Genomic DNA, 24,127 nt, shown 5'->3' with positions numbered 1-24,127 from the left:
ATATTTTTAGTGTGAAAATATCCTTTTTACATTAAAACTGAAATGTTACTTTTTTCATAAGATGTTTTCATTTCAAGAAATGTATGCTTTGATTTCAATTGTTTGAAATATTCAATAAATAACCATAGTTTGTTTCCTTCAATCATTTTATCACAAAGATGATAAATGCACTCTTTCATTAGAAAAAATATCTCACCTTTATATTCTTTATATATGGTTATATATATTGATATTGTAAAAAGAAATGCAGGAAAAATAGCAAAAGTATATTTAGTTATTATATTTTTTTCTTTGCTACAATGACTGATTGAAATGGTTCATCTGGTTCACTCTTTTTTTCCTCATCAAATAACCTATATATATATATATATATATTTTTTTTTTTTAAATGTATAATAAGTAATGTATAAGATTTTTGTGATGTTTTGAAAATCTCTTATGTGCACAAAGGCTGTATTTATTTGATAAAAATACAGTAAAAACAATAATAGTGTGAAATATTATATTTATATCATATTTGATATCTCATGATCCTTTAGAAATCATTCTAATATGCTGATTTTGTTCTCCAGAAATATTTCTTGTTATTATTATTGAAAAGAGTTGTGCTGTTTAATGTTTTGTTGAAACCATGATATATTTTTTTACCAGGAATCTTTGATTAATAGAAAATTCAAAAGAACAGCATTTATTTGAAATAGAAACATTTAAACAAAGTCATCAAAAGAATAAAAGATATTGACATTATCTATAACTATGTCTATATCGCTTAGCCCTAATATCTTCTCAATCTTTTCTTCAAGTGGACATTTTCTGTTTCTAAACTTAGCATTAATTATATTGAATCCTAGTCTTATTTCCCCATAGTCCATTACAGTTGAGACATTTTATTGACAGGATTAAGTGTTGGAGGTACACTGAAGTCTGTGGGCACTCAAGGTTTCCAGATTAATTATCCTGTCTAATAGGGGGCTTTCTACCTGGTGCGCTAAAGACTGATGTTAATTAGAAAAGCTACTGAAGCTAATTGAAGCTACTTTCACATGCAGCTAGCGGGGGGTCCTTTCGTCCAGATTCCAGCCAGCTTGAGTTCAGCCGAGCCGTCTGGATGCTGTCTGATCCTGTCCTGGAGTAAAATTCTGGATTGATCGGTGTGTAGTACGGGAACACTTGAGTGACAGCTGTAGATTCCTGCCCAATATTGACATCCTGCAGCATCCATCCTTCAAATATTACAATTAGCTGTCAGAACATTTGGTTAATCCTTCTACGCAGGCATATTTTTGAGGCATCATAAACACACTGCCATTATGAAAATTGTCAGATTCTAAGGTGTGGTCATTATGGTGAAATTTCAGTGGCATTTCACATGCAAAAAGACAGATTGTACATTGTCAGTATCAATGAGATGTGTAAAGAACAACTCGCACAGATGTCAGTTTCAAAAACAGACTTTTTTTTAAAAGTTGGTAAACTTGTTTTATTCACTTCTGAAAAAAAAAAAATGTAATTAAAAAGTATTTATTTTAATTTCTTATTCTTTATTGTGTTTTATTTTATAATTTTATTATGGATAAATATTTGTGCTTTGCATTTTTAACATGCTTTGCAATGTCCTAATGTCAAATTTGATTGAAATCAATGGTCAAATCTCCCATGTGTAGCACAGTTTGTTTGGCACGCAAAGTTATTGGCTGAGTAGACTGTTCAATATCTTTGGCTAGAATGATAGACATTTCTTTCAAATATCCTTTCTCTGCATTAAATATGAGCTAGAGTTTTTTTTGATGGTCCTTTATATAAAGTCCATTGATGTCAAATCTTGTAAAATCAGCAATGCAGCTTGTTAGATAAGCCAGAGACGTGATGATTTATTTTTTTCCTCCGAAGTACCTGTAGCTTTTATTCTTTGTTTCTGAATACCGTCTGGCTTTTCATCAGTCAAACAAGCTCTTTGTGTCCTACTGTACTTGACTGGCTTCTAAACTTACAGAGTCTGAGGGATTGCTTTTATTCCAACTGCTCCTCTTGATGTAAAAGCAGTAGGTACTTTTTAAAATTTGACTTATGTATTATCCATGCTACCATTTTTACTTTTCATAGCAAGATGATAATGATTCTATAAATCAATTTAATGGGGACTCATTAGGACCTTTAAAGCAGACACTCCAGTTAATTGCAGTTCCTCGCAGGTAGAAATCTCATCAATCTCTGATCTAAAGGATCTGGAATGCCTTCCCTAAGGACTACCTAATTGACGAACTGATTATTTAAGGAATCATATGCGTAACTGACAGCTGGAGCCACACCAGACAGATTAGGGATTTGGAGACTTTTGTGACACTCTCTGTAAATCTATAAACTCACATCTTGGGAGCCAATTACATCCCCATGCAGCAGCTCTGGGCTGAGGTTTTGTTTTTGCTCATTTACTATTTCAAGTAATTACTTCTCAATCATTGGCATTGCCTAATCATCTTGATTGCATGTGTTTTAGCGGGGTGTGGACAGTGATTGTTTATGTGAGCACATATGGAAGTTGGAGTCGAGGAGTAAGGGGGCCTGTTGGCAGAGTTTGGGTGAGAAGACCGAAACAGCCTGATGAATCCTCAGAGAGAAACACCAGACAGAAGCCAGCAACCTCCTCTATCTGGGTTGCCCTCTATACTTTCCTTTTTTGTCCACTGATTGAATTCAATCAGTGTGAGTATGATGGACTCCAGTAGGTTAGTACTTGAGATTTAAAGCTGGAGCTCTGTTTTGAAGTGATTTCTTAATTTATGCATTTCTCCCATGCTTATGAATCTGTGTACATACATTTGTACTGCCTCTGAATCAGCAGCTTAGATGTGCTTACTACAGTGGTTCTTAACCAGGGGGCCACTACCACTTTTTAAAATAATTTAAAATATGACAAAACAGCATTAAAGTAAGTGAAAACACCTTAAAATCAAGATATTTCTTATTCAGCACTTTAACTTTTTGAAAAACCTGAATAAATGAGAAAGTGTCACTTGTCACAAATGCTAATAATAAATATATATTTTTTGGGTAGAATCACAAAAGATCTGTCCTCTGTGAGATACTATAGTTGAGAGTGATTCAGTGTTATTATTTTGTATCATTGTGATACTAATATGAGAGAGTTTTTATTAAAGGGGTCATATGATGCTGCTAAAAATAACATTATTTGGTGTAATGAAATGTGTTTATGCAGTTTAAAGTAAAAAAAACACATTATTTTCCACATACTGTACATTATTGTTTCTCCTCTATGCCCCGCCTTTTTGAAACGCATCGATTTTTACAAAGCTCATCGGTCTGAAAAATAAATGACGGAAATGTTACGCCCCTCACCATACTGTTGATGTCGTGTCCCGGCCGGAGCGAAGAGACAAAAACATTAAAACCCATTAAAAACGAGGCATTTGCCGGGATAACGTGAGCGGAAGCCGCGGCTTAGCATGAGCTGAGGCCGGACTAGAGTGAGCAGAGGCGGCGGGGTCGAGAACGGCGCGCCTGGCGGATCCGACGAAGGAGCTGCAACTACATTTGACGACCCCGGGCTGCACTCCGCTTCGTCCACGGTGAAAGCTGATCCGGCGATCCACAGCACTAAGTCGATGTATTCCCTCAGTGACCAGCACAGATCAGCTCTAGGCATGAGGAAGCAGATATTGTCCTCTTTTGGAAGACCAAACAAAGTAGTTTCGCTTTCACAACGAAGCACACAGCGTCTTCAGGACATGGCAGCGGCAACAATACTACAGTGAGAATAAAAGTTACGCCTTCTTTCTTTGCGTGAACATTTGGGCAGCGTTATGCTAATCTTCCCACATAGTGAGGTAGATATGTGGGGGCGTGTTAGAATGAGCCGTTTTAGGTAGGTGTGGCTGACTCTTAACTTTTATAAAGAATATTTTTTTGGATTTGAGACTTTAGTTTTTGCAACTTTACACTCCAAAGAGAAAGGAAAAATTTTAATCGCATCATATGACCCCTTTAATATTTTATATTAGATTTTTGTTTTAAAGGGGTCATATGATGCAATTTCAAGTTTTCTTTCTCATTGGAGTGTTACAAGCTGTTCGTGAATGGATGAGATCCCTAAAGTTGCAAAGACTAAAGTCTCAAACCCAAAGAGATATTCTTTATAAAAGTTAAGACTGGTCCACGTCCTCCTAAAACGCCTCGTTTAAACACGCCCCCACATGTCTACGTCACAATGTGGGAAGATTTGCAAACACCTCCCAAATGTTCACGCAAATAAAGAAGGCGTAACTTTATTGTTGCTGCCACCGCCATGTTGTGAAGATGCTGTGTGTTTCGTTGCAAAATCGAAAATACGTTGTTTGGCCTTCCAAAAGAGGACACAACTAGAAATCAGTGGTTAAGTTGTATTTACAACACTGTTCCAGAACAGTTCAAATGCAGACATGGTTTTATGTTTACGTGGCGCGATGCAACGCAACACGTAAAAAGACAGTATAAGTCATTATAATCATTAATTATGTCTCCACTGGATGCAACAAATGCCTCGTTTGTAATGGGTTTTATTGGTTTTGACTCGTCACGCCAGGACACGGCATCACAGTATGGTAAGGGGCGTAACATTTCCGTCACACTAGGTATTGAAGTATTCGGCCAATCACAACGCACTGGATAGCTGACCAATCAGAGCACAACTCGCTTTTCAGAACGATGAGCTTTGTAAAAATCTACGCATTTCAGAAAGGCGGGGCATAGAGGAGAAACAATAATGTACAGTATGTGGAAAATAATGTGTTTTTTGAACCTTAAACCCCATAAACACATTTCATTACACCAAATACACAAAATAATGTTCTTTTTAGCAACATCATATGATCTCTTTTTTAAATTTTAGTTCAGTTTTTAGTCATTTTGATGTGTTATTTGTCATATATGAAATAATTTATTTATTTAAATATATCTATAAATGTTATACATTTTTTTGTTTTAGTTATTTTAGTACTTAAAATAAATGAAAATAATGAACGTTAAATAAAATACCAAAACATATTTGATGCTCATTTGTATTTTATTTCAAGTAATGGCACTTTTTTTTTTTTTTTTTTTTTTTTTATACATGTTTTTAGTTTTAGTTGATGATAATATCCCTGGTGTGAGAAATTCATGTTGTTATGAGCAGTTTCATGTGATAATTTTAGACCAATGCAATTAATTTACAGGCGCTTTCCCGTCTAGAATGTGCTTTTTTTTATCAGAAAGACAGTTGATTGGTTGTTATAATATATAATATTATTAATTATTATAATTGCAATAAAATCAAAGTTCATATAAAATATTTTTTTCTAATTTAACTTAAAATTATTTTCCTGCATATCTCATTTATGACCACGTCTTCCAAGCTGTGGCCAGTTGTGCAGCTCTCCAACATCAACGGCAACAACATATAACAGTCATGTAGCCACTTGGCCACAGTTAAAACAAAGCGATACAATCTTGATCTTGAGCTAAATTTTGATCTGAACTTTGTTGACTTTTGATTCTGCCAGCATCTCAGTGTCCAGAGTGTTTGCCTGGCAGAAATATATTGTATATTTCACTTTCTGTTCCTCTCCCCCTTAACATTTTACTCAAGTTTTCAAATGTTAATCACCTAGTCAATGGCGTTGTGACATAAACAAACTCTATGCAGTCCGGTTTCTGATTAGACCTCAAGCTCTAGCTGAATAAATTAGAATAGATGACTAATTAATGCAGAAAGTAAGAGCCCTAGCCTCTGTCGGCTGATCGAATCACACACGTTATCTTCTCAGCTTATCTGAGGGACCATGGCTGACAGGCTCACGTCGCTTCTAGTTCCTCACAGACATGGCCTCTCCATGCTTCGCCAAAGCCAGACACTCGAACACACCACATCTGTATTCTCCCCCACGCAAGCTCCTGCCAAGTCGTTTTTTTAACATATGCCTCTTGTAGGCACAATCTCCCTCACACGCTAATTCCCATTTAATTACTTTTCTTTCCTTTTCTTTCTCCATTTAACCACAGAATGACCTAAAGCAGGGATAACTGAAGACACAAAACTAGGAACAATACGATGACTCCACAGAAAAAAAGACAGATAGAAAAGGGAGGAAAAGGACCATAATAAGGTGTTAATGCAGAGTATTCGCACAGGAGGAGGTCTGAGCTCATGATTGCTGTATTATCTTGTATATATCTGCCAGCGCTAAAGGACACTGATACCAGTCTGTGACAGAGTCTGCTGTTCTGAGAACGATGTGTTTGGGGTCCAACATTAACACTTGCCAAGCGCTAAAGCGGAGTAAAAATTGGCTTTGGCAAGTAGCTAAAACGGTATTACTCGCCAGTTGGCTAACTACAACATTACATGGTTTAAGATGAATAGTAAGAATTATGGCCTGGCCTTCATGATGTTGGTTATGTATGCTGTTCAAATCACCATCTACCAAAAAAAAAATTATTAAATTAAATTATTTTGTCTTCAGTTTATCTATTATGTCTTGCATTTCCTCTTTACCCAGAACTCTATTTATTACATTACATTAAATATTTATTGAATTACGCTAACAAAATATTGAAAATACTGAAGAAGAAGGGGAAAAAATCAACCATGTTTTCATTTTTTGATGAGGGTAATTAATAGGAGTATTTTGTATGACTAAAAACATGTTATAATACTTAAAAATAAAGATATGAAGGGGCCTTTCATTTTATTGTATTTTATTATATTATATATTTTTTAAATCTACAGTAACTCTTTTTTTAGGTTAAAAACCTTCAGTTTTTAGACAATAGGTGGTAAAACTAATACACTTATTATAATCAACAAAATTGTCTCCACTTTAATGTGCTCAATAGTTAAAGGGGTCATATAATGTTGCTAAAAAGAACATTATTTTGTGTATTTGGTGTAATGAAATGTGTTTGAGGTTTAAGGTTCAAAAAACAAATTATTTTCCACATACTGTACATTATTGTTTCTCCTCCATGCCCCGCCTTTCTGAAATGGTTCGATTTTTACAAAGCTCATCAGTCTGAAAAGCGAGGAGAGCTCTGATTGGCCAGCTATCCAGTGTGTTGTGATTGGCCGAATACCTCAAGCGTGTGATGGAAATGTTATGCCCCTTCCCATACTGTGATGCCGTGTCCCGGTGCGACGAGACAAAAACATTAAAACCCATTATAAATGAGGCATTTGTTGCATCCAGTGGGGACATAATTACGGATTATAATGACTTATACTCTCTTTTTACGCGTTGCATCGCGCCGCGTAAACATAAAACCATGTCTGCATTTGTGATCGGAGAAATGACAAACAACAAGTGCTACTCTACACTGCTCAAAACTCGTGTTTGAATCATCAGTGGCAAATCCTTTAAATATGATAACGTACTTACAGGCTGTGAGTCAGCATTATTTGTCAGAACACCAGCATTGTAGTCTACTCTCCCAGGATCAGGAAACAGTCATCCATAAAATGCGCTGCACACATCTGAATATTTGGGTTGAAGTGTTCTGGAACAGTGTTGTAAATACAACTTAACCACTGATTTCTAGTCGTGTCCTCTTTTGGAAGGCCAAACAAAGTAGTTTCGCTTTCACAACGAAACACACAGCGTCACACACGGCCAGCTTGAGTGAGCGGTGGCTAGACTCCGCTTCGTCCACGGTGAAAGCCGATCTGGCGATCCACAGCACAAAGTTGATGTATTCCCTCAGCGATCAGCTCTAGGCATGACGAAGCGGATATCGTCCTCTTTTGGAAGGCCAAACAAAGTAGTTTCACTTTCACAATGAAGCACACAGCGCCTTCACGACATGGTGGCGGCGGCAACAATACAACAGCGAGAATAAAAGTTACACTTTCTTTCTTTGCATGAACATTTGGGCGGCGTTATGCAAATCTTCCCACATTGTGACGTAGACATGTGGGGGCGTGTTAGAATTAGCCGTTTTAGGTAGGCGTGGTTGACTCTTAACTTTTAAAAAGAATATCTCTTTGGATTTGAGACTTTAGTCTTTGCAACTTTACAGATCTTCTTTATGCACCAAGAGCTTGTAACACTCCAAAGAGAAAGGAAAAATTTAAATTGCATTATATGACCCCTTTAACAGAATAGACTATAGTTTTGACAGATTTTTAAATCACAATATGAGTGTACCTCAATACAAATGTTACATCAGAATCTCTAGTGGCTGACACATTTCTGTCCTACAATGGGAGATGAATGCTGTTGATGCATCTAGCCAGAATAAATGAGCTTGTTCAGTTTTAACACTGCACACCTGTTATGATGTGTCCTCACAGGTTGATGTGTTTCTATAGTGTGAGAATGTGAAGGCAGAGAGACAGGGATGGCGTTGGACAGGTGTTAAACCTGGACTCATCGGTCATGCAGCAAGGGTGCACAGACTTGTCCACACACAGCATGCCAATGTACATACAGCAGAGTGTACAGATGCTCCAGGCCAGTCACTCCACTCACATACACAGACTCGAATTCTGGTGGAATTCAGCCTATGTGCTTTTCGTTGTGAATTTGTGGTGATATATTTGTATTTTTGTGTGTGTATGTATGTGTGTGTGTGTGTGAGAGAGAGAGAAAGAGAGAGAGAGTTTGTACTTTGCCTTCATATTCTCTTACAGGTGCATCTCAATAAATTAGAATGTCGTGGAAAAGTTCAAACTCAAATTGTGAAACTCGTGTATTAAATAAATTCCTCAGAAAACTACTTCAGTCTGTGTGCATTGAATTTATTTAATACATGAGTTTCACAATTTGAGTTGAGTTACTGAAATAAATGAACTTTTCCACGACATTCTAATTTATTGAGATGCACCTGTATTTGAGAGGGTGAGTGCTTAGGTTAGATTGTGGAATGTATTTCCACTGAACATATTGCTGTCCATGGCAAATTTGACAAGAAGCTGGAATCTGTTATTTTTAACTTTCTGCACCTGGGATTTGGTACAGCCAGGTGTGTTCCCTGGCAAGCAGATGCTCAAAAATGTCCACTCTGCTCTTCCTGAAATCACACACTTTTCCCATGTGGCAGTGACACCAAACTCGTTGTGATGTGTCTCACAGTAATGCATTGCAAGTGACAGCCTGTAACTGTTTCACAAATGTCAATCACACCGTGCTGAAGCAATCCATTCAAATACCGCTTGGAACACCGTACATCTCTGATTTGGGGGTGTGTTTGTTTATGTCCAACACAATATTCAAAGCACAGAGTTACTATGTTTTTTTTTTACCTTAAATAAAATAAAATAAAACAATAAAATAAAAGTATGGTGTTACTATAGATTTTTGCTTAAAAAATAAAATATTGATAAAAGAACATTGGTACTGTAGGTTTTTAAATAACATAATATAAAATCAAAACCTGATAGTATTTTCAGTATTTCTAATATGTCTGCTATAGTTATGAAAAAGCTTCTTGTTTTTTTTAGGCTTGTTCCAGATTTAACAGAAACTGGGAGTATTGGTCTATTCAGTTTAATTAATTGTGATTCCAGATGTGTCAAGATTAAGAACTGTTTTTTTGTTTTGTTTTGTTTTTTCATTAAAACGTTAAAGTTATATTATTTTCATGTATTATAATAATCTATTTATTTAATTACTTTTAAGTCCTCTTGTGTCTCCTTTGGAAGTTTGCTGAGGCCCCCTAGTGGGCCCCAGCCCCCGGTTGAGAACCACCAGTATATGAATGGTGTGAATTTAATATACTTTTGTTAACCAGATAGCATAAAAAAACAAGCAAATTGCTAAAATCTGCAAAAAGAAAAAAAAAGAAGTTTTATATAGCTTTATGATTTAAGCACTAAATCCTTTTGGCATAGAATTGGCCTTTTTTTTTGCATCTCATCTGCAGAAGTTCAGCTTTTCCTAGAATTTCTGATACTGTTGCTGCTTGCTCAACTCATTGGTCAAACCAGTTACATTCTGTGTTCATTTTTGCTCTTTTGGTTCTCCATATGATCCAAGCAACAATTCATCTATATAATTTCTAGCTCTCTTCAGTTGAGTTGTACTCTTCACTTCTCTGTTCAGTCTCTTCATGAGCTCATCCAATCGCCTGTGGCCACTGTCAACCCGGGTGTATTTTTGGCAACACGTTCATGTTTATTTCCACTTTAAATGCTTATTTGCATTCTGAACAGCCTCCTCTCTCTATCTCTATCTCTTTCAATCTCAATCTCAATCTATTTCACTATTTTCTCTCTGTCTGTTGCTCTGTTCTCTTGTTGCTCTGTCATTCTCTTTCTTTCCTTGATCTCTTTCTCCTTATTTCTCTCTCTGTCTTGACGCTTCACTACTTGGGATGCACCGAATGTTCGGCAACCAAAATTATTCGGCCGAAAATATTAAAAAAAAAGTTATTTCGGTGTTCGGCTGAATAAACGAAAAGACAGAATAAATTGTACCAAACAATGACATGACACGATCAAATAGAGGGGCGCGCTAATGCAGCAATCATGTCTGCAGTGTGGAAGCATTTAAAACTGTCAGAGAAAGACGCAAAAATCATTACAAGCACCGACAGCGAGAGCCTGCTTACCACTGCATCTGCATCTCATGTCTCCGATGAGAAGTGGAAGGGGTGGTTGTTGCTGGTTACTGTATGATGATTGAGATAGCGAAATGGCCTTAAACAATTAGTAAATAAACTGCAGAATGTTATGTTTTCTAACATACGCACAAATTGCGCGAGCTTGTTAGCCAGGGTTCAAAGTCCAAAGCGAGAAGAAAATCTGCACTGAAACAGTGTTTCTCGTCAGTTGTTCAGTAACATTTGTATGCATTGCTTTGTTGGTATAATGTCTGCTAGAATGTTAAAAATGTTCATTGTTAAGTAAATATTTTTTAATTATTGTTTTGTAATTGATTTTTTCTTTGAAAAGCAAGACAAAACAATAAAAAGCTAAATTTGGGTATTTAATTTATGCAATGGTATTCGGCCTTCGGCCCAGTGTTCGGCCAAGAATTTTCCATTTGGTGCATCCCTGTTCACTACACCATACTGACCAATCCTACCTTAGCAACTGTTGCCATCCATCAGATTATCAAACAAGCTTTTGCTTTTTCTTCTGGCGGGTCATTTGTGTTTGAAAAGTTAAAATTTTGCAGATTTAATTAAAAAATATTTTTTATGTTTTTGTTGGCGAACATGTTTAGGTAGCACTGCTGTATTTTCTTTCTATACACATATTTCCATATGGACTTTTGTAAATATAATTTATTTCAGTGAAACTCTGTCATATATTTGATGTCACATGAAAGTCAATTAAATGGACAGCTTACAAATGTGGGCTTACAGCTTACAGGTTTGTTCAGGTTAGCTTGGTAGAAATCCATGTTTTGTTAAACTATATGATTGTGGAATCAAAAGGAGGAACAGGCTCAGTCAATACACATTTGACCCTGTAGGGTTTATTATCTTTTCAGCTGAAAATTGGTTTTACGTTTTGTCAACTTGCTGGGGCCTTAGTGCCCTTCAAGAACAGATGAGTGTCTTTGAAGCTGAAGGAGCAGGTCTACTTGTTGGTTGGTTTTCTTTTTCTTTGTACTTAGTTTTGCTCCTCTGAAGGAAGAGAGTTGTTGATTAGATGTCACGTATTGCTTGGAGTGGTCAAATCTTTCTGTCCATCTCTTTTCTTTCTCTGTCACATTCTTCACTGCCCTCCGTCGTTGTCTCTCTCTCTAATTGCTCTGTCTTTCTTCCTGTCCCTTGAATCTGTATTTCTCTACAGGATGCTATAAATCTGCAGGGGTAGTGCTGGCTGACTGGGCTGCTGTGGGAAATAGAGGACATGAGCTAAAGCAAGAGAGACAGGCAACTCCAGAGCAGAGTGAATAAGAACAAACTGTCCCCATTGCATTTATAGAAAAGTGACATTCTGGACCAGAGGGTGTGAGGAATGGGAGGGGAATCAATAATCTTGTCATTTCATTGTCCTGTCGTTATTGCTTGTTATCCTTTTTCTCCATTGCTTTGCCATCGCTTTCTCACCTTTTGAGCCCAATTGAGACTAAACTGTGGGAGTTCCCAGCATTCCCTGATCTGCCACTCTGGACAAGCATTAAGCTCCTACTGTGGAATTTCATTAACACACAAAGTTCACCACCTATCCGTCTTTCTGTCAGTCTGTCTGTTTATCCATCTATGGTTCTGTTGTTCCTTCTATCATTCTATTTGTCTGCCTTTGTCTGATTGTCAATCCTGTTTGTTATTGTTCCTGTCTGTTTATCTATCGTTCTATCATTTAATGTATCATTCAGTCTATCTATCTATCTATCTATCTATCTATCTATCTATCTATCTATCTATCTATCTATCTATCTATCTATCTATCCAATTCAATTCAATTCAATTCAATTCTATTCTATTCAATTTAGATAGCTTTATTGGCATGACAAAAGCACATTTTGCATTGCCAAAGCATTCATAGGAAAAGAGAACATATACAACAGTGTGATTTGGAACAATATAGCAATTGAAATAACATTTGAACAAGCAATATTGAAAGAATTAAATTAGAACAAGGAAAATATACACATATATATGCATGCATACACACATACATATACACTATCTATCTATCTATCTATCTCTCTCTCCGGTCTATTGATCGATCTAGACATTTTATTACTTTAATTATCCATATATATATGGCTCATTATGTAAGCTGAATTGGTTTGTGTCTTACAGGCATCTGGAGAGGCAGTCAGACAGGCAGTAGTAAGAAAGTGGCAGTAAGCCTGATCATGCTTTGGCTGATTGGCAGTGTGTATACAGTGTTAAGCACAGGAGAGAGCACAGCTCAGCGCCCTGGCTGTTTTCTTCATGGTGCGGCTGTGAATGAAAGCTTGCAGCTGGGATGAGCACAGATTCTCACTATTGGGAGTTTTTTTTTTTTGCAGTCGGTACAGCTTTTCAATGAACGCAATTGCTCCTTGGAGACCCAATGATTTAGAAGTGAATGAATATGCCATTAAGAGAAGCAGTCTGGTCTATCATCGGCTCAGTCTGTTTGATGTCATAGTAGCTTGGGGTTGTTATGACATCATTCCAGTTGTTCAGATATGAGCCGGTTCCCACGCTTGTCTCCGAAAGGAATGGATTATGAATCAATGCTGTGTTTGTTTGTACAAACTCTTAACATGCTCCGTTGTCGAATGAGGTTTTGTCATTACAGAATGATGGGATTGAACTCCTATAACTGTTGCAGAGTAGAGTAATTGAAAAAACACCTGGAATTTGACAATATGTTGAATTAGTAATGTGGAAAAGAAAAGAAGAAAATCAGCCATTATTATTCATAAGTTTGCCATTGTCAAATAGAAGGGATGTAGTTGATATGTGTGCTTGAACAACCACTTCAGGGGGTTTTCATTTTTTTTTTAATTTTCACCTTGTGGAATGTGAGTTTCCAGCATTTCCCCCCTAAAAGCAGATAGACTGATAAACGGCATTGAGAAGGCATGGACACGAGCTCCATGCTGACAGAATGACTGGAGACCAGCCAGAACAGAAGCGCTAGATCATGAGAGTGTGAGAATGAGATGGCAGAACAGAGTGGGAAGCTACAAATAGAAAAAATAGAGTGAGGAATGGTGAAGGTGAGGTATAATGACTTTGGCTGAAGGCCAGCGGTCTTATTTGGTGATTCAGAGACACCAAAAGGCTTTTTGTTGGTTCTATTCACTTCCTCTTGTATGTAATTTGTTACTTGGTTTTGTTATTTTTGTATGACACCAGCCGACAGCAAAATGAAGGGGTTTATCTGATACAAATCCCAAGCTCTGTCTGTTTCCTATTGACATGTTTTGAAATAGGATGTACCAGTATGTGGCTTTGATGATAACGCTACATTTACTGTCGTCTTGTGAAGAAAATAAATGGAAGGTAAAATCATTAATGAAAGGGGGATGAGTGGTCTTTGTAGGATCAATAATCATTTGTGGTTCTGTTTGCCGTGCATCTGTGCAAAGTGGCTATAATCACCTTCTCTCTCTCTCTCTCTCTCTCTCTCTCTCTCTCTTTATATATATATATCCCATCTATCCATCTCATGCTCTTTCCTTAATGGGGTCAGAGAATCTGTACCGTGTAAGGAGGCAAAAATGTGTCCCACAGACTAGCATTGACGGTCTAGAGGAAGCTGAGGTAAGATGATCTTTTTGAATATTCAGTGTGCTACTGCTTTCTTTTCTATGATATTGTTCTGTGACCTTTCCATGTCCCTTGTTCACCAGAACAAATGTCAAACGCATGTGCTGGTGTTGGTGGTTCACGGGGGAAACATACTGGATCTAGCGGGCGGAGAGCCAGGCGCGAAGAACGCAGATGTAAACACCCTGTCCTCAGTGCTGGAAAAAGTATCTCAAGCTCATTTTCAAGCTGCAGCTCAGCATGTCGTCATCAAGTTGGTGCCATGCCCGGCCGTATGCGCTGAGGCCTTCTGCCTTGTGTCAAAGTAAGTAGCTATTACTAAAAGCCACTTTTAATGACCATGTTATTTGGAAATGGGCCATGGTATTCTTTGAAGTTAATACCATATATGCTTTGGGTTGGGTATCGTTTGGGTTTTTTTCGATACCGGTGCCAAATCGATACTTTTTTAAACAGTTCCGGTGCCTAAACGGTGCCTGAACCGATACTTATTAAAAAAATTAAAAATCCTCCCAAAAATTATGGATTGGCAATTAGAATAGAAATAGAATAGAGAGTGCAAATGGTAGAGGGTCAGTTTTTTAATAATAAAAACAAAACAAGCAGATAAAATTAGAAGTAGCATTAGAATAGAGAGTGCTAGAGTTAGAGAGTCAAATGAAGATGAAAGAGATGTGTTTTCAGCCGTTTCTTAAAAATATTAAGGACTCAGCTGCTTGGATTGAGCTGGGCAGGTCATTCCACCAGGAGGGAACAGTGAATGTAGAAGTCCATGAAAGTTTTATCATGGGTAGAATGCAAAATGTTTCAATACAAGCATTTCAGTCAAATGTATTTTATGCAATATTTCAAATCTTTAACCCACTTGGGAAAATCAACCCATGGCAACAGTTTAAAAGTAGCCCAATTCTGTGGAAAAAACGCAGACTTGGCAACCCTGCATCCAACAAGAGCTACCGGAGTCAACTTTGACTGATCACAGGTCGAGAATAAGGAGACTGACAAGACCATGCTGGAATATTTGCTGCTCAACAGATTCTGAGCTCATTGACAAATATCTGATCTTGTAAGATGTGCTCCCTTTACACAGAGTGCGTGTGATTGCGAAATCGAAAGTGAAAGTAAACAGCGCAAGCGCTCATTCAAATATTTAAATATACCGCATCCTGAGAGCGACTCCCTGATGTGCCAAAATTATACACAATATTAGAATGTTTAAAGGAGTGGACACGAAAATCGCTGGAGCGAAACACATGTTGCGGGAGCAGGCGGCAATGGTCAGACAGAGATTCAGCGGGAGTGGGATTATAAAACAGCCGAATCCCGGACATTTTGGGCAATTAAGAAATCTCGGCCGGACGCATTTTTTTAGGTCCAAAAAGAGGACATGTCCAGGGAAAAGAGAGCGTATGGTCACCATAATTTATAATCTATTGCTAATCGATATATTCTTTTTAAAGTAGCATATGGAACATATTTTGTGCCTCATTCTGTGACAAGAATCCTCATCAGATCACAAAAGGAAGCATTTGACACTCTCGTTACTACAAAGATGTGTTGGATTTGTATTATTAGAGCTTTCCGACTTGAGTTCATGTGCATTTTCTCAGTCGGGAAATAATTTTTCACGTGCGGTGCCGGTGATGATGCTTCTTATAACGTCCGTTTCGGAGAACCAGAGGACAAATATTTCAATTGATCGCTCAGGCATGGCACCGAAATGAGGCACCGAAATCTGCGTTCGGATTCGGTTCTAGTACATACTGGTTACATAGGTACCGGTGCCATATTGGTACCGGGTTTCGGTACCCAACCCTATATATGCTACCTACCACCTGATACCATTACTGTTTACTTCCAGCAGTACTATGGCTGAATATCCTAGAATGGAATGTTTTGCTTTATTGTGCATATACACTATGAAAGAGATGCCACATAATTAGAGGTTTTGCTCTGATGTCATGGGAAAACCCTCAGGTGAAACTGGCTAAAAGCATGAAACTCGTTTTTATGGGGAAATGCTGACAGATTCAGTCACAGTTGTTCTTGAGAGTTGGTTTTATGAACTAGCTGAGCAACTCGACTTCAACTAAAGAACATTTGAAAAACATTTTACAAATTAATGTCCTCAAATAAGAGCCCATTGGCCCCCTGGTGCACCGCTGTTCAAAAGTTTTTGGTCAGAAGAAAAAAAAATGTTTTTGAAAGAAGTCTCTTATGCTCACCATGACTGCATTTTTATGATCAAAAATACAGTATGCAGTAGGGCTGTCAAAAATTTTTTGGAATTTCGAATATTCGTCGAATTTAAAATAAAAATCCACATTCGAATGCAAAAATGTTGCATTCAAATTTTAGTTGTGCGTTAAGGAGGCAGCCTTATCAGGGGCGCACGAGATGTGATGACGATGTAAGTGTCGTTGCAATATAATGTTTTTGTTAGCCTATCCAGTTGAAGCCACTAGATGCGGCGCTGCTGCGTTGGTCATTAAAAATATTGCGGAAAAAGAGAACATCAGTGCGGAGAAGATCTTGTTTACATCAAAACTGAAACCAAGCCGTTCACAAAGAACACATATTTTGCGCATTTTCTAGAGGGACTTCTATCACCGTTGCACTCGCATCTCGCACAAGAGACGCATGTTTAGAAAGCTATGTAAAATTTATGCAAGTTTAACTTTGGAAAAAAAAAACATATCGAGACTTTATGGTGGGTTTTTTTCCCCCATCCCACTGCTTCTCATATTTTTAAATAAAAAATGTACTCGTGTGATTGGCTTTAAGCAACTTAATTATAATGGTTTATAAACATTATTTTAAACATTAAGCACTTTTTTTCACATATAGTCATGTTATCTTAAGCTTTGAATAAACGTGCATTAGTAATATTTTGCTCGATGTGCCCTCTTGTGGCCTCAGAAGAGAAGCCAAAAGCTTTTCTTCACGCTAACTGAAGTTATGCATTTTAAATTCGAATATAATTCGAATATATAAATATAATTATAATTATCGTTAAGTGCAAAATTTGAATTTAGTTTTTCAGCCATTTTGACAGCCCTAGTATGCAGTGTGGGAAATATTATTTAATAATAATATTTATTATTTGAATATATTTTAAAATGTAATTTATTCCTTTGATGGCAAAGCTGAATTTTCAGCAGCCATAACTCCAGTCTGATTTGCTGTTAAAGAAACATGTCTTATTATCAACGTTAACAACAGTTGTGCTGCTTAAAACTTTTGTGGACACAGTGTTTTCCAGGATTTTTTGCTGAATAGAAATTTCAAAAGAACAGCGTTTATTTGAAATAAAAATCTTTTTAACATTGTACATGTCTTTACTTTCACCTTTGATACATTTTTTGCATCCTTGCTGAATAAAAGTATTAATTTCTTTCAAAAAAACAAACAAACAAAATAAAAGCTCTTTACAGACACTACTCTTTTTTTTAATTGTACATTTTCACATGGAAAAGTCCAGAAGGGAATGCAGTATTTTTTTAATCAATTTTTAGATGTTGCAGCCCTTATTTATACAATAGAACTTCTGTATTAAAGTTGTGAGAATCCAGTGACAATAACCATTGTAATAATTTACTTATTTGTAAGGGAATTAATCATTATTAATTCATTCAGGTTTATTTCTAGCTCAGGTTTTAAAAGAACTCGATCTGAGAATTCGAGGTCCACCTGATCAAAACTGACTTTGACTTTCAATAGTTTATACTTTTATCAGCTACTCGACCAGCGAGAAGCTGATGTCAGTGTATATTACCAATTGAATATGTAATTTTGTATTCTCCCTGGCCACGGGTGAAATACAAAAATTTGATGATTTGTCAGCTCTTGAAAGACAGGTAATTATTATGCGTAAGCTACGAGCTAAGGTAACAAGCAAGGATCGTTTGGCAATAGAATTGACACGAAATTATATGACCCAGACAATTGATTAGTTATAAATGAAACATGAAATTTATTGGCTATTCTAGATCACATAAACTTAGAATTATTTACAGAACAAAAAGCAAAAAAGTTTAACGTAACAACATTTAAGAGTATTTTACAAATTTGTGTCCCCGAGTAAATCCACATTTGCCTTCTACTACAGATATTTTACAAGATTAAGGAGAATCCATGAGCAGTCTATGAATTCCATTGCCTTTCGCACAGCATCTCTTCATCTCGTGCAGGTAGAAAAGAGTGTAGATGAGATTCAAAGCCTAAGCTTAGCGTGATGAGACAATGAATTTAGTCATTCCTCTATGCTGTTTTTTGTTTATAAGGGATGAAACGAATAAGTGGTAAGAAGACAGCCCCAAGTAAGCATGTAACGCTAATGCTTTCTGTGAGAATCAGCCTTTATAATGAACAGACTCCCTTTAAGCTGTGAAACCGGATCCATTGCTTCAAGAGCTCAGTGGCTCGGGGCTCTTCTGAGGGATTTTTTTCTATAGCTTTAGGGCTTTTGTGGCCTTTTTTGTGTCTTTGCCATCACCTGGGTGAAGCAATGAAAATTGAGTAGCACCATAGAGTCAGAGAGGGTCTTTGATCACATGATCACAATCTCTGCCCACTCCCATGGCACACATGGTAAAATAAAATGTCAGTCATTGGGGTACCACAGAGATTAACATGGTAAACCCTGTTCATGAGTGACATACAAACTGCATTTGCTCTTTTTCTGTGGTTTTATGGTTCAGTGGCTGTAGCTGCAGTGAGTATTAAACTGACCTGAGCAAAGGACAAAGGGATAGATGCAGAAACCATGAGTAGTTGTATGTCTATTTGTCTGCCTTTGTCCAGTACTGAGAAAGGGGGATATAATAAAAGTGATATAATAAAGAACAACAGCCTACTGGGAGAGACTGAGTAATTGTTGCAGGTCATAATCGTGCTCCCTGGATACAGAATACACACAAACACACCCTTACAATCACACAATGGGGTTTTCTTTCATCAACACGACTTCCTTTTGCTTCCCACAGGATTAATGAAGGCATAGGCGGTCAGTTTACTCGTTACTTAGACCAGTGTTTCCCAACCTTTTTTTAACAAACTTGTGGCACCCTACAAAATTAATTTTGTCACAATATTTGAATTTCTAACTTCGATATGATAATTTGAAAAGTATAGCTATTGGGTACAACAGGGAAGAACTGCAGAATATAATGTCATACAGATATTTTTAATATTATTAAAAAAAATTGTCCATCAATGGTGGCAATCAGTAGGCTAATTTCTAATGAAGAGACCAATTTATGTGACAGATTTTAATGTAGGCTTTTATACATAAACATTATTTAATTACCATTATAACTAGCTATATCACAAATGTTTGCTCACTCAGTGTTTTTTTATTTTACAGTGGGGTAATTTTGGTGCAGTAGCACGAGATAGCTTGATTTCAAACTTTGAATTGAATAAAAAATAACAAGCAAGCAGTCAGTAATAAAATAAGAACAAAAAGAAGAAATTAATAATGATAGCACAAATAAAAAAAATAACGACAGTCCTTCGAATGAAATAAATAGCTTTTTAGTGTTTCAGGTAGGTCTAACAGTAGGGTTATTTAAAAAAAGTTTTACCAATTATCCAAATAATGTTTAGTCCTAGAAAGCTATTATTATCAGAGGACACGTGTGCATAACATAGCGGTTAGCAGATCAATAAATGAGAGGACAGCGTTACCAGAGTTGCCCATATACCACACCATGTTACAACACAGTAGGGCTATTGCAGACAGAAACAATACTGTACTACATCGATGTTTCCTGTCGGCTCAATTTTTGAGTGGACTTTGCTGTTCCGATGAGCACGAACGGTATACGAGTGGAGCGACTGAGCGGCGCGCACACACACATAGAGCGGGATAATACGCAGAGCGTCACACCACGTGAAAGTGAAACCTGAGCAGTGAACTAATTTTCGGCAGCCGAAATTATTGGTGACATCAGAAATTGATATTATATAATAGATGCTTTTTTGAACATTTTAGCAATTTAAAAATATTAAAAAATGATTTTATACACGGCTCCCCTGCTCTCGACAGACGGCACCCCGGTTGGGAAACACTGACTTAGACCAGGATCAGCCAAAACAACATTGGTAGGCTCTGGTTCTCCAGGAAGAGACGCGTGGCTGATTTGATCTCCTGCTGAGATCTGGCAGCTTGTTGGACAGGACTAAACAATGGGGTGAATCTACAAAACCTGTCTAAAACATGTCCAAATCACATTTCGCTCCAAAATCAAAACAACAAATTAAAAGTTTGTTTTGTTGAAGTAAATATTTATTTATTTTGCAGTTTGACTTTTTTCAGATTGTGCATGAAATGTATATTTTAAGTAATTATCTTACTTTTACATTTTTCATCCTTCCTGCAGCCTACTTTGTGACTTCTCACGGTTTTCTTTTTTCATAGCAGTTTTTTATTAGTTTTAATTTCAGTTGTTGTAGCCTTAATTATACATTATTTTACTGGCTCAATATACTTTATTCATTTGTCTTATTTTTTTCTTTATGATGTTGAGGTGAAATGTGACCTGGACATGTTTTTGAGAGAATCACCCAGTTAATGTTCACTGCTCTCTCCCCCTTGACAGACATTTCAGATGTAAACAGCTCACTGCTGTGTTTAGAGCCCCTTCTATAGTGCACACATCTCCTTCAGTACAGCTGCCATGCATGTATGTTCTCATTTCCTCAGTTTAAGAGCTTTGGGAATTGTCTTCGAGACCTGTGGCCGTCCTGTCAAGCCATCACTGCTGATAATGAGTTTCCTCTCCTAATGAGATGTGCTTACAGATGTGGCTTTACAGTGTGTGCATGAAGCAGCGACTCACACACACAAGACACTCACACATGCATTAGTGTTTGTGGAGAGGAAGCACACAAAAGAAAAGGAGGGGCGGAATGTTATGGAGCTTTGTGTTTGCCACCTCCACACAGCATTTCCAATTAGCAACTCTGGCAAAAAAGCTTCCACATTGATTTTCTCTCACCGAAGCACGGTGTGCAAGTCAATTCAATACGTGATTCCTGGAGTAAAACAATTTGGGGCTCTGTCACAGCTTAGATAGGAAGAAGGTGCACACTGATTTGTCTCTCGAGGACAGTACCACCTGTGAGCTTTGGTGGTGTAAGTTTGCTCAGTCTTCCTCTTATGCTTTGGACCTAGAAAACCTGTAACTCCTCTTTAGTCTTCGGCCTGAATCTTTGACTATTTAAACATTTTATCATGGGACCAACTTGTCTGTCGACCATTTAGGCTTCTTTAGTTTGCTTACTTGTGTCCTACTTCAGGATCGTATATATAGTTAAGAATATAGTGCAAATATAGTTAAGCAACAGTTAGTTTTGGTCCTCCAATTTAATTTTGCATTGAGATGGAGATTTGACTGGCTGTTACATACTTATGTCAGTGGGTGGCGACAAGTGACTGTCAGTGAGTCACTGAATCGCTCAATAAGCCGATTTGTTCAAAGATACTGATACATATTCATTCAGGCAAAAGTTAGTCATTGAATCGTTCCCTTAACTGATTTGTTCAAAAACACCTGATTTGTTCAAGAACAAATTATTAAACCATTCAATGATAACACTTTAGTATAGGGACCAATTCTCACTTTTAACATATTGGCTGTTTATTAGTACTTATAAAGCACATATTCTACATGACCATATTCTACATCCCTAAGCCTACCCAATGCCTACACTTAACAACTACCTTACTAACTATTAATAAGCAGCAAATTAGGACTTTGAGGCAAAAGTCGTAGTTAATGGTTTGTTAATAGCAAGAATTGGACCTCAAAATAAAGTGTGATCCCCTTAACCAATTTTTTCAAAAACACAGATTCATTCAGGAACCAGCGAGCCATTGAATGATTTACTCAACTGATTTGTTCAAAAATACTGCTTCATTCATAATTGAATGAGTCATTAAATCATACACTTAACTGATTTGTTACATGATTCTGATTCATTCAGGAACAAGTGAGTCATTGAATCATTTACTCAACTGTTTTTGTCCCCCCCCCCCCCAAAAGGCACGCATTGTTTAACTAATAAGAACGCGTGTTTAGGCTTCTTTAGTTTGCTTACTTGTGTCCTACTTCAGGATCGTATATATAGTTAAGAATATAGTGCAAATATAGTTAAGCAACAGTTAGTTTTGGTCCTCCAATTTAATTTTGCATTGAGATGGAGATTTGACTGGCTGTTACATACTTATGTCAGTGGGTGGCGACAAGTGACTGTCAGTGAGTCACTGAATCGCTCAATAAGCCGATTTGTTCAAAGATACTGATACATATTCATTCAGGCAAAAGTTAGTCATTGAATCGTTCCCTTAACTGATTTGTTCAAAAACACCTGATTTGTTCAAGAACAAATTATTAAACCATTCAATGATAACACTTTAGTATAGGGACCAATTCTCACTTTTAACATATTGGCTGTTTATTAGTACTTATAAAGCACATATTCTACATGACCATATTCTACATCCCTAAGCCTACCCAATGCCTACACTTAACAACTACCTTACTAACTATTAATAAGCAGCAAATTAGGACTTTGAGGCAAAAGTCGTAGTTAATGGTTTGTTAATAGCAAGAATTGGACCTCAAAATAAAGTGTGATCCCCTTAACCAATTTTTTCAAAAACACAGATTCATTCAGGAACCAGCGAGCCATTGAATGATTTACTCAACTGATTTGTTCAAAAATACTGCTTCATTCATAATTGAATGAGTCATTAAATCATACACTTAACTGATTTGTTACATGATTCTGATTCATTCAGGAACAAGTGAGTCATTGAATCATTTACTCAACTGTTTTTGTCCCCCCCCCCCCCCCAAAAGGTACTGATTCATTCAACAATAAGAAAGTGTGTTGCCTTTGTTTGGAGCTATTTTTCATTGGCAGAGCAAAAACAGACAAAGCATATTGTGTCTAAAATGCAAGAACTCTAACCTCGTAAAAAAAATTGCATATTTATAGTTATGGACTTTTGTTTATAGTATAAACTGGTTTAGGAGCTAATATATCAACATTGAAGAAAATTACGCCAATGTCAACTTTAAAACAAATTTAGAGCTGTTGTTATAAATTAATGGGATTGTTTGTGGCAGATGTTAGCTCCCTGACATCATGGAAATGATGAGGAAATATTTACTATTTACCAATCTTATGTTGATTGAGTGATAGAAAGATGTAGCTTTCAGATAAATATCTTTTATCTGAGCCCTATTGGCCCTAATGGTCGGAAGAGAGATCTCATTAATGAGAGCTAATGCTTTAGAAACAGAAATTTGATTTATAATGAGACACTCCTGCAAATTAGATCTTCAAACAGATGACTTTCATACGTGCAGCAGTGTTTGTGAATGTCTGGTAAGATTTCAGCTTGTGTTTTTGCAAGAGGTTTTTTGGCTGTCTAAAGGCGTGTTATTGATCAAAACGCCTTCCTCTTGCCCTCCTCAGCTGGAGCTAGGTTATTTTGAGACCTAACAGTCATCGCCTGAGGAGCAGGCTAGCAGGGAGTACAGGGATCTTCATTTGTTCTGAGTAGGCTTGGAAGGTTTTGTCTTTGAACAGGGGTCACTTCTGCTAGTGTGAGTCATTCTAACATCATTAATGAGGGTGGTAGAATGAATATGTTAGGATTAGTATGACATTAGATTGATGGATAAATTCTTGTGTTATTTATTTGCACTTGATTTTCATAAGAGAGAGTTAAAACTGCTGTTATATGGTAGACTTAAACAATTGTGGTACACTACTTTTCAAAAGCAATATTTTGAAATATTACAGCTTGTAATAAATGTTTTCTATTTAAATATATTTAAATTTATTCCTGTGATGGCAAAGATGAGTTTTCAGAAGCCATTACTTCAGTCTTCAGTATCACATGATCCTTCAGAAATCA

At 36.9% G+C, this 24,127-nt stretch overlaps 1 protein-coding gene across 2 annotated transcripts in view; it reads left to right on the top strand.

Annotated features, from left to right (window-relative positions):
• The window catches only part of LOC107548564 (membrane-associated phosphatidylinositol transfer protein 3-like), a 77,033-nt gene that overhangs the window by 4,196 nt on the left and 48,710 nt on the right, over positions 1-24,127 (top strand). For both annotated transcript variants that reach the window (XM_016229283.1, XM_016229284.1), the window contains exons 2-3: positions 14,117-14,187; positions 14,277-14,497. In XM_016229283.1, the coding sequence (XP_016084769.1) occupies positions 14,117-14,187; positions 14,277-14,497 (292 nt within the window). The remainder of the gene's footprint in view (positions 1-14,116; positions 14,188-14,276; positions 14,498-24,127) is intronic.

The sequence above is a fragment of the Sinocyclocheilus grahami genome, unplaced genomic scaffold (assembly GCF_001515645.1).
Source record: "Sinocyclocheilus grahami isolate Dianchi unplaced genomic scaffold, SAMN03320097.WGS_v1.1 scaffold350.1, whole genome shotgun sequence".
Taxonomy (NCBI): Eukaryota; Metazoa; Chordata; class Actinopteri; order Cypriniformes; family Cyprinidae; genus Sinocyclocheilus; species Sinocyclocheilus grahami.
The sequence above is the reverse complement of the archived record's forward strand: the minus strand, read 5'-3'. Positions and strand labels throughout refer to the sequence as shown.